Raw genomic sequence first — 10,952 nt, 5'->3', positions numbered from 1 at the left:
ACCACTGCAAGCAAAATGGACAATCAAAACCAGGGACATCTGACATTTCACTTATCTGGACAGGACGCTAAATAGGAGTTCAAATTTCAGAGAATGGCATTTAACCTGGATACCCTGTTGCCTGAATGAATACTTTGACCACTGTTGAGATCATCTTCCCCCTACTCTTCTATTCCATTCCTGCCTCCATCACCAAAACTACCTGGCAAATTCAGGATGAGCTTTCTACCAAGAAACATGGTAAATAAACTGTCTAGCTATAAATTCTCCTAGTCCTACTTGTTCCTATTCTCTTCTTAAGGGTGGAAAACAGTGAACCAGAACATTTCAGAGCAATGACACCAACTGATAAAATAATCCTGACATTTGCTTGCTGCAGATTAGAGAAAGCCCCAGCAATTACTGAAAATCCTGCAAGTTTTGGTTCTGTCAATGGCCATCTTTATCCCCTATCACTACAGTACACTAATGTTTAACATCAGCTATCATATCTCCCATCCTCAGTAACTAGCAAAAAAAATGACATCCAAAGATGGCATCATGAACAGCCAAGGACAGAAATCTACCATGTCTACCATCACTGACATAAAGAGGCAGCCTTTTGTAGCAGAAAGAATTTCTTGGACTGTTTCAGTTCTCAGCATCTGCTGAGGCTGTTGACATAGAGGGCAAAATTTGATGCAGTGAGCAGGATACCAGGCCATTTGGCAGAGGTGACACCAAACAGAACATTACGTAGTTTTCAAAGGCTGGTTAGACTTGAACTGGGAAAAATACCACTAGAAAGTCAACCAAGAATTGGTTTGCTTATATACTGCTTACTTTTAGCCTTCCAGCCAATATAGCCTATCTAGCACATGAATTTCCTGAGTTTACTTTCATTCAACACATGAAAGTGCTTTATGAACACTGACAAAAAGTGACATCCCGTTTCTGTTCCCCAGAGCTAAACAGCTGGAACTGGGAAGTTAGTGAAAATTTCCTCTGCAGGGGAGCTGGTCTAGTCAAACTCAAGAGCAGAAGTGAGAGAATAGTTTCTAATGATGACACAACCCCTAATTGTATAGATCATCATTTCAACTCAGCTGTAATAAAGCATGTCCACACAAAAAGCTATTTGCATAAACTACTCTTAGCCAGGCCAAGTCCTGCACCCACTGCACTACACAATGGAACCTAATACCGACCTCAGTGAGCCAAAGGTGTGGTTCTCAGTTGTGTGGGAGTAGGACCAAACTCACAGTCAAAAGCCTGGCACAGCAAAAAAGAAGCACTGCCAAACTAAAGAATTAAGCTTAGCTTAAGTCCCTGGTCTGCAGATAATTCTCCTCCTTCATGCTCTGACTGCCCGCTCCTGAACACAAGACAAAAAACTTTGACTGGAAGCTCCAGCAAGACTTTATTCAATGGTATACAATAGCAAGAAATTAGCATGAAAGAAGAATTGTATACACTACTGACTTTCCAAGTCACTAAAACAAACCCATAGTGACAAGAGCAACTGAGTTCGATGACATAACAAGAAGCGTGTGACCATCTCTCTAGTGTCCATACCTGCAAATAGATAATATGTTAATGTTTTTTTAAAAATTACAATTCATAGTAGTGCTGGTTTGGGTGGATTTATTTTCATTCTACCACAGCATAATTAAGATGTAAATGGGATGAAGGTGAAATGTTGTTAAGGAAATCTTAGGATGTTCTCCACATTTCACTTCCCCTAAAACATCTACCCAGACACCAGTCAGAGGAGACTGACAATCCACAGCACCATGTGCAAGAGATCTCAGTACCAGTTATCTTTTGCCCAGAATCCCACTTCAAATATATCTGGCATGTAACAAAGCTTGTCACAGCCCTGGAAGTAACACTGAGCATGCATCAGGAGATATTAATTCATGTCTCCGTTTCTCATCATGCTGCCCGTGCAATATGAAGTGATTAGCCAGGCAACATGGACTCATTTCTCATTGTGTGTTCAGGAAAACGATGGTACTTCATTTGTCACGTCAATGATGATTTGCACACCTGACTGTGTACCAGAGCCCAAAGACAATCCTCAACAGTTATAATACCTATTTTGCTTTGTTTCAGTCTGGATTCTGACCGGAACGAATTTATTTTTTCAAAAAGTTAAGAAAAGATTAACAGATAGATGGTGCAGAATGAAGTAAGTGATAGGCAAACTTCCTAACTATTCTCAATGTACAATTACCTCTCAAAATACGATTACCCCTCAGAAACCCATTCTTGGATCTCCTACTGCTATTCTTAACATGAGACCTTTAAAAAACATTAAACAAAACAAACAATACAGAAATTATGAAAAAAATGGGCCAAAGCCACAGGAATGGCTTTCCAGATGCTAGGAAATCAGCTGTATTAATCTCTGAGGCTATCAGAGTTATAAAACAAATCATCAAGGTAACAGAGGGACCCAATACAATGTCTGGCACCTCAGCAGAAACACTCTGGAACCCAAGCAGCTGAATTCAGGTAATTCTCTAAACTCAAATTGCTCATGCAGTGGCACAGTATCCACCTGAGACTCCACTTCTAGCTAATTCCATTTCTCTCCTGCTCTCTATTCTTTAGAGAGAATGTCAATAGAAATCACTACTTTTCAACAGCTCTCACATACCCCACAGCTGTTTGGACTTCCTTCAGAGCTCACTTAGAACCAGGTGCCTAAGGAAAAGTCCATATACAACAAGGTGGAAGAAAAAACCTCTCTGAACAGCAACTATACCCTCAGACACACCAATCTGACATTGATCATTTATATTTACAGGACAATTGGACTTTTCATCTTGAAATCCGTGCAGGATACGTACTTTTGGAACTCCCATTCCCTGTTGTCCAGCGGACATACTTGGCGAGTTTTGAGCCAGCGAGAGATGCAGTGGAAGTGGAAAGCGTGCTGGAAGACAAAGTTCAGATCACATAATTTCAGAATTATGAATGCATCTCAATGTGAAAACTACCATTAAAAGCATCACAGTAAGAAGAGAGTAGCAAGAGTTTACAGGCAAAGGTGGGGACAACTGATCAGTCAATTAGCTGGTAACCACCAAGAAATTGATCCACATTTTCAAAGAGGAGGAAACATTAGTGAAATGGCAGCAGGAAGCCTGTTCCACAGTGCATGCAGTGGCAACTGACTGACTTCTGATGAAGGAGAGAGTGCAGAGTTTAGCAGCTGCTAAAATTGGCAGAGCAGATGCTGATAAGAAGCATAATCAAAAAGAAAAGAGAGGATTTCAGAGTGAGTAGCAGGGATGATATGAATGTACACATGCTGAAGGAAGCTTTCTGTCAGTTTGCAGGAGATACCAGCGCCTGAATAAAAACGAATTTGCAAAATTAGAAAGAAAAAAAAAATCTCTTTTATGTGTTTAATAAGGACACCCTTTTCCTTACCCCATACAGCTACTTAAAACCAAGGTTCCCCTTGGTTCCACACACAACATAATTTTGACACTTGAATATCCTGACATGGTTAAAAATTTTGCTCTTGTCCTCTGCAAACAGAATTGCAACATTTAGTCCTGTTCCAGCATTAAGACTTTGTAACTCAATCCCACAGCACAGTGAAGATGGGATTGAGGATCAGAATGTTATTCCACTATGGAATCGTTTATCTTCCAACTCAGGCCCAGGCTAGCTAAGAGGTATTCAAGCTTGGAGTTCATGTGCTAGTGGGACCAACTGATTTTATCTTCCCCCAAAACTGAAAGCAAATCACCTGGGTACCCCAGCTTGACTCTTTGAATTAGCCTGCACAAAGACAAATCAAGCAGATTGACATCTAAGTGATCCTATTACCACAGGGAAAGAAAAAGGTATAACTCCTAGGCAAACCATGATCAGGAAAAACATGCTCAGAAGGAAAGATCTATTATTCCTTAAAAAAATAATTAAGGCTCATCTTCTTCCCTTTGCTTCTGTGCCTAATTACATCTCTCCATCTTTCACTTCCTTTTCTTTTCTTCTCTCTCTCCTTTCTACACTCTAATAAACATAAGGAATTTAAAGTTCTTATTTCTGGTGGGTTATGTAAAAAATACTACAGAACTCATTCTGTCTCAAGTCTTCAAAAAAGGAGGATCCCCCCCACACGAGCTCCACAATAAAACAGTTTTCCTTACATTGCAGACGCCCCATGCAACTGTGCACTCCTCAGAGGTAGCCGATGCTTGGTTTGCTTGACATTCTATGCCTAGGAAAATAAAGATTGAACAAATATACACAGGAGTTGAAGATGTACATGCAACACTAACTGGTAGATTTCTTCGTAACAGCAAGTGGAGGCATGGGAGGAAGAGCTCTTTTGTGGTATTTAACACACCAGAAAGTATCAAGAGCTATGGTTTAATGTGTACTGTTTTTCCAAAAGCATCAAATCAAAATATACTTAATCCTGATTTCCTCCTTTCTCTACCTTTTTGGTATTCCAAAGTTCCAGAGGGCAGGAGTACATAGCTCATCTGCTGGCAACATGTGTCTGCTTCCCAAATTTCAAGGCTAAATATTTTCATTTTTTCCTCTTGTGTTCAAAGAGACAATCAGTTGACAGTACATTTACTTAAACTTGTTAACCAGGTTTTTCTCAATATAAATTCCTATATGTTCTTGTCACACATTGTATACTTTATTTGCAAATTAATTTGCTCATGTAATGCTGGAGTTTGCCTGTCTTTATTTTATAGTCTTGTGATAGGTAAGTACATCCCAAAAGCCCACAATAGGAAATACAGTATGGTTTGGACTTTTTACACCGTGGAGCTGAGTACTCAGGAGGATTCCCCACGCCCCCACTCCAACTATTTATGAGTTTGGGTTATGTTTTGGGCTTTTGTGTCAGATAGCGTGGATGAAGGAGATGAAAAAGAGTGAAGAAAGAAGGAAGAACAACACTGAGAAAATAAATCCTGCAAGCTGGTTCTCCATTCTAAAGCCTGAACAATTCACTTCTGCTCCAGCTCAAGAAGGAACTTCAGAAGAAAAAAAGATATTTCCAACTCCTCCACTGTCAGCAGCACAAACCTATGAGACTAACATTTTACTCCTTGCTAAAGGATGCTTTCTGTAAGAGTCAAGCCCAAATAATTTAAAAAGACCTGCTGATACGTGATCAGCTTCGAACTCAACACATGAGCTTGCTGCTTTCTTGTTTTGCAGATTTTTTTTTCCTAGCAAAGATGTCTGAATGAACTCCAATTCTCTGTCCACTTTTTGTGTGCTTGAATATGCTTAGAGAAAAGGAGTTTGATTCATCACTTAAAGATTCAAAAACTTTCAAATCGCACAGGTTTGGCTGAAAAATGTAATCTCTATTTGTCCTGTCCTATTCATCCCTTTCTCCATTTTTCAGGTGTGGAGGTGCACAAAATAAAAGAAAGGCCCATTTTTTCTGAGATGCAAGAGACATCAGTTAACCTTGGTCACGAGGAACTACTCAAAACAAGACTGATGTCTAAAGAAACTCAGTAGCAACAGCTGTTCTGCAAGATCTGAGTGAACCCGTATTTATCATATGGTTTACATCAAAGATATGATATACCACAGCAGAAAGTCCAAAGCTCAATCCCTTGCCTGCCCATAGAAGAAAACAGAATCCAGTACTTCTGAAAGGTCTGATGTCTTAATTCCTGAATCTCTCAATACATACAGAAATAAAACAAAATCCGATGAAGAATATGGAAGATGCTTAAGACCCTTGAAAAACTTAAATTACTTTGGATACTTGTATAAAATTCTACACCTGAGATTGTTGCAACAATTTTACTGTTACTACAGTATAGACTCATGGGGCATAAGATATTAGCTTTTATATATCTGGCCAGAGTCTGTACAGCAACAGATAATGGTGAGAAGATGAGTAGAAGGAAAAGATGAGGAAATTCTTCAGAAGGGAGAAAAGTCAAAGAGTAAGCAAAGTTTAACTCAGACAGCCTCTATGACAGCAAGGAAAATACTCCAGCATATAATATACTTATCTTGTTTCTTCTCTTTTCCTTCTGGAAGCAAAATACTGGGTATATTAGATGTGAAGTCCATCTAGCCCATTTTATGTCATTTTGTCTTTTTTTTTTTTTTCCTCCTCTCTAAGAGGCCCTAACCTGAGAGCTGCATGAACACAATTCTTAATTTTTCAGGATTTAAAGGACTCTGTATTTTGCCTGGGAGTGAGAGGGAAGAAAGATGGTTTAGGCAAGGAAAAGAAGCAGCACTGACATTCATTTCGGTGTTACTCAAACTTTCACTGACAGTCTAAGGCATGACAGTCCCAAAAGTTTAAGAGGACGGACGAACTTGTGTGGTAGTGGTTGAGGAGGAGTTCTCTGGTGGTGATGTAAAGCCCTTCCAACAAGACACCCAGATTTAGCTCCCTCATCAAATGCACTGGAGATTACTGCTAGCACTGCTACCTTTGGCTGCAAAAAAAGAGCCTCCCAAAAGCTGAAACACTTTTTGGTCTTGTATTTGCTTCATTTTAGAAAAGGACAATATATCAACAAATGAAAAATAAATAATAAATAAAACACACGGACAAGCTCCATCCTAGAATGAAAGCTGATGATTCTGGCTCTTGAAAGAAAGAGAACCTATTTACCATCTGCTGACCCAAAAGAAGCAGTAAGAGTCAGTAACAGGTACTGGAGGAATACTGAATGACTCTTCTGTTGCCTTGCTTTTGACAGAGTATCTGCAGGTGAGGGCAGAAAGATACAGCTAAAACCCGAAATACCTGTAAATAATTGTGAAAGATGCAATGAAAGCATTTCAACTCAAGGATGCAGAAATTCATCTTATATAATGGCAGCTTCTGAATCTTGGCATCATAAGAACCAGCCTACTTCCTATACATTTTCTATTGCAGAAATCTCCTGTATATTTACACATCAAGAAATAAATCCAAACCCATTCCATCTAATAAACATCCTGAGATTCTTCTTTGGATTCTGTGCAACATATCTGTCTTTGTGAAGCTGGATTCATGTACTTGGCACGTTATCGTCAAAGCAAAGGAACAGTATTTTGATGGCACATTTTACACAGTTCAAACCTATATTGGTCATCTTACTACAATAATACATTACACATTTTAAACCAGAAGATAATCCAGTATACTAAACACACTGCTAACACTCCCCAATTTACCATGTTGCAGTGACAGCACCAGAGAGCAAGCCTTTGAAGAAAGACTAAAGTAAAATCTAAACAGAACCTGGGTCTTTCCAGAGAAGAACGAAACCTAAACACTGAAAGTCTACTTATTCCTTCTGTACACTGAAAACAAACCAAACTGAGGGCAGGGGGATCCTTTGAACCACATCACTGCTGAGTCATAAGGCACATGCATGGGGAGAACTGCATGACACCTTACCATTGATGCCTGACTTTACAACATTAACAAACTTTCATTACCATGACTGTATTACTTATCACTCTTCTAATGTTTTCCCATCCAAGGTTTCTCTTTGTTGCTAGGAGTGGGAGACATTTGTATCCTGCATTTTATCAAATTGAATCTTGTGTTGTTCTTCCCTGCACATTCTATTAATTTTTTCTCAATTTGTCATCACTTCACATCTTATGTTTGAAAATCTAATTAAAGGGTTGTTTAACAACATTAATGATCTGTAACAAGGAAGTAAGCAAATCCAGAGCCAACACTGATCTCGGAATACCAATTTAGATATCCCTTCTACTCTGTATGCTGTCAATTTTAGTCTGTCATTTGTAGTCCAGGCTCCTCGTAACATTGCTCATACAAATTAATAACATGTTATGCTTGAGCAACTCAAAAATGAAAAAAAACTTACCTATGCCATTTTCCTTTGCTGTTTTTCCTAATCTACCTATATACTCTCAATCCCCACCCACATATGGCTAGGGCTTCTTAAAATTTTTTTTTTAAGAATTGACAAACAAAATTTACTACTGAAAAATAGCATCTGTCCATTCTCCTTCCAGCTCCTCCACACCTCTCCTTCATCCCTATTTGCTATTTATAAAAAAAAATTGCAAATATATGAGACTGTATTTGGTCTGTCATGGAAGGTACAATTAATTTTGAGGCAGATTGATAGAATAAAACACACCAGCGTCTCCTATCTTAAAATACATCCCTCTTATCGTGAATAATTATCTTGAATTACAGGATTTTATCTATTTTTTCTATACATTTGGAAATTCTATAAATGTAACTTACGTTCTAATAAATCTTTGAAATTCCATTTGCCTGTCAGCAACATGCTTTCCTCTCTAATATAGCATAAACCTGAGAGACTAAGTAGTAGCCCAGTGTCCACCTTCTTTTGAAACTCCTTTCCGAGATGGTACAGGTTAGAGACACTTAGAAAGGAAATCTTCAATTAAAGGACATCAACTTATTTCATAATCCCTGTTTTTTTAGTGTTATCACTCCCTGTCTAATAACCAAGAATACACTGAAGCATGGCTAGGCAGTAGCTGGCTCAAAATACAAATATATCTGTCCAAAAGAAGTGAACCTGCTTAATCCATTTTCAGACCAGTGTGTTACAGTGTGTTTTCTCTGTATTAGAAAAAAGAAAAAAAACCACCCAAACAAAGCTTCTGAAAGTAATTTTGTAATTATTATTAAATATGAAGTAAAATCAGATGCATCCTTCAGTAGCTATTAAGTCTCATTTTTCTGAACTGTTTTATTTTCATACAGTCTTATTGACAGGAAGTTGCCAATAGTGTTGGTTCCAAGGGCGACCACATAAAAACAAGTCCAACAAAACTGTTCCAGTGGGATCAGATAAGGCCATCCCCAGGCACTGTCGTTGGACCTGGGCTTGCTTTGGGGGGTTCCACCAGCCTCACATTTTAGAAATAGATGCAAATTTCTATCTGGGGTATATTAAAAGGTCTTCTGTCCCTCATGATTGAAACAAGATGGACAGCTATGATGCCAACAGTACTTTGTCATTTTTGAGGAGAAAATGAGTTTGTACTCATTACCAATACTCTAAGGGACTGAAATCAGTGACTTCATGTATACACTCCTATTTCATGATAGAAATGAACCATCAAGATTATACAGCAAAAAAAAAAATGAAATCAAACCAATACTAACAACGTATTGCTTCTTATTTTGGCATTTGATTACTCTCCTTTGTAAGTGAACAAATAATTCTCTAGGTGTTTACAAAATTCCCCCTCCTATAACACGTACTAAGTTAGTTAGGTAAGGTAGGTTTTATAGAATGAGGAGTCAAATTAATTTGCTGGTCCATGCCTTTCCTTGCCAGACACAGACACAGAGAATGTTACAAGACTTCATCTTAATGAGTGTCATCAAGAAGTTGATACTCATAGCAACCTCCCCAACTCTGAAATATAATACCTCTTTGTAAACAAAGCCTGTCAACCCTGAATAATTTCAGTTCCCTTTATTATTACTCCTTTTCCTCTTTGTTGCAGTCAAAATACACTCAGCAGCATCATGTCTGTTGATATGGCATCAAGTAATCCTACTCTTTACAAGAAAAGGGTGAGGGAAAAGCAGTATGGTGACAGAGGTCACAAAAATAGATTATGAGACTTCAGCATTACATAGCAAAATAATCAGTTACTAACTGAAAGCTTTGCTGAATTATATCCTCAGCTGGGGTAATTTCAGCTGTTCATCACATACAAGTCCAAACTGTCAACTGTGTCCCCCCATTTACTTACATAGATCCATAATGTGGTTTCTGCAAATGGCACAGTTATCAACCACAATGTCCCATGCCCACAGAGCTACGGCATTCCACTAGAGAGAGGGGGAAAAAGAAAAACATAGTTTTGATTCAATTTACAGTGGACAGAAACCCTTGTTATTCTTCAAGAGCCCGTGTACTTTTTGAAATAGAAAATCTGGGATATTTAAAAAAACCCAAATCTTAGAAGTCCAGAGTAATTCTTCATCATGAGTTCAGGTTACTAGGAAGCAGTGGTACATTCCTCTCACAAACCTCCCAGACCCAATGTCTCCTTCCCACTTCAAAAACAAGGTAACTCCCACAGTCTCCCCCCCGCCTCTTTTTTTTTGTGAAACAGATGCAAACACCTGGATTTCTATTCAAGGTCCAAAAGCAAGGATGCAGCTCATGCCAAATCCTCAATTCTGAAGGAAAGGACAGTCCCTTGGAGAAATACTAATTCAGATGCCATTTTTGTTAAGAGGAATTCCCGTTATTTGCAGCAGTTCTTCTAGTAATCACCCTTCAGAGCAGTTGGGGTCAAGAACTAAATCTCTAATGCTACTCTCCACTGACTCCTGAATAATCTTCCCTACAAAAGGTTAATAAGCAACAACCTATCAGCAAGGCTGGATATAAAAATTTCAAACTACTACCAAATTAACCTTTCAAAGACTTCCTTTATACATATAAAAAAGTAATAGCACTATCCCATGCTACTTCAGGGGAAGGGTTTGAGGACTTTAGGGCAAGCTATGCAGAAAAACATGATACCTTTTTATTCCTCCTGACAAAACCCATAATCAGGTCTTTTGTAAACTCATTAAATAAATGGGCCTGCTTTCAACATACAAAGCAATCCAAAATATTGTACTGGTAATTGGGATAATCTTCATTTACTACTTAAGTAGTATAGGTTTTTTTCCCCTTACATTTTTTCAGTATATAATTGTACTGACTGTACTATAGTAAATCTTCCCTTTAGTAAATCTTCTCTACTGTGTTCCATTTCCATCTCAATGTTTTCATTGCTTCCCCTCAGTTTGGGACTCTGAAGGAGGAATGCAGACTTCCAAGTATTGATGAGCAGTATTGGACTTTGATAAGCTTTTAAATTTTTCATTAGTACCTATATAAAAAGTATTCACAATACTACTAGATCTTTTAGGACATGCACCAGTAGTGATCTAATTTTTTTCCCCCCATCTTCCAACTTCAAGTCTAGCTGGCCTT

At 38.4% G+C, this 10,952-nt stretch overlaps 1 protein-coding gene across 1 annotated transcript; it reads right to left on the bottom strand.

The window, feature by feature from the left end:
• Positions 1-1,379: 1,379 nt before the first annotated feature.
• Positions 1,380-10,520, bottom strand: RBX1 (ring-box 1). Its single transcript, XM_017737738.1, has 5 exons — positions 10,494-10,520; positions 9,712-9,790; positions 4,149-4,219; positions 2,835-2,920; positions 1,380-1,554 (listed from the first exon to the last, which is right to left on the bottom strand). The coding sequence occupies exons 1-5, from the start codon at positions 10,518-10,520 to the stop codon at positions 1,542-1,544; spliced, it is 276 nt and encodes a 91-aa protein (XP_017593227.1). The 3' UTR covers positions 1,380-1,541.
• Between the last annotated feature and the right edge of the window lie 432 nt (positions 10,521-10,952).

The sequence above is a fragment of the Corvus brachyrhynchos genome, unplaced genomic scaffold (assembly GCF_000691975.1).
Source record: "Corvus brachyrhynchos isolate BGI_N302 unplaced genomic scaffold, ASM69197v1 scaffold56, whole genome shotgun sequence".
Taxonomy (NCBI): domain Eukaryota; kingdom Metazoa; phylum Chordata; class Aves; order Passeriformes; family Corvidae; genus Corvus; species Corvus brachyrhynchos.
This window is presented reverse-complemented; position numbering and strand designations above follow the sequence as displayed.

What these genes read in the sequence shown, in the direction of transcription:
- RBX1 (XM_017737738.1), bottom strand. Translation starts at nt 10,520, where the DNA reads ATGGGTTTTGTCAGGAGGAATAAAAAG. An exon ending in AAACCACATTATGGATCTAT is followed by an intron (nt 4,220 to 9,711) that starts GTAAGTAAATGG and finishes TTATTTTCCTAG; the next exon opens with GCATAGAATGTCAAGCAAAC. An exon ending in TTGCATGGGGCGTCTGCAAT is followed by an intron (nt 2,921 to 4,148) that starts GTAAGGAAAACT and finishes TTTGTCTTCCAG; the next exon opens with CACGCTTTCCACTTCCACTG.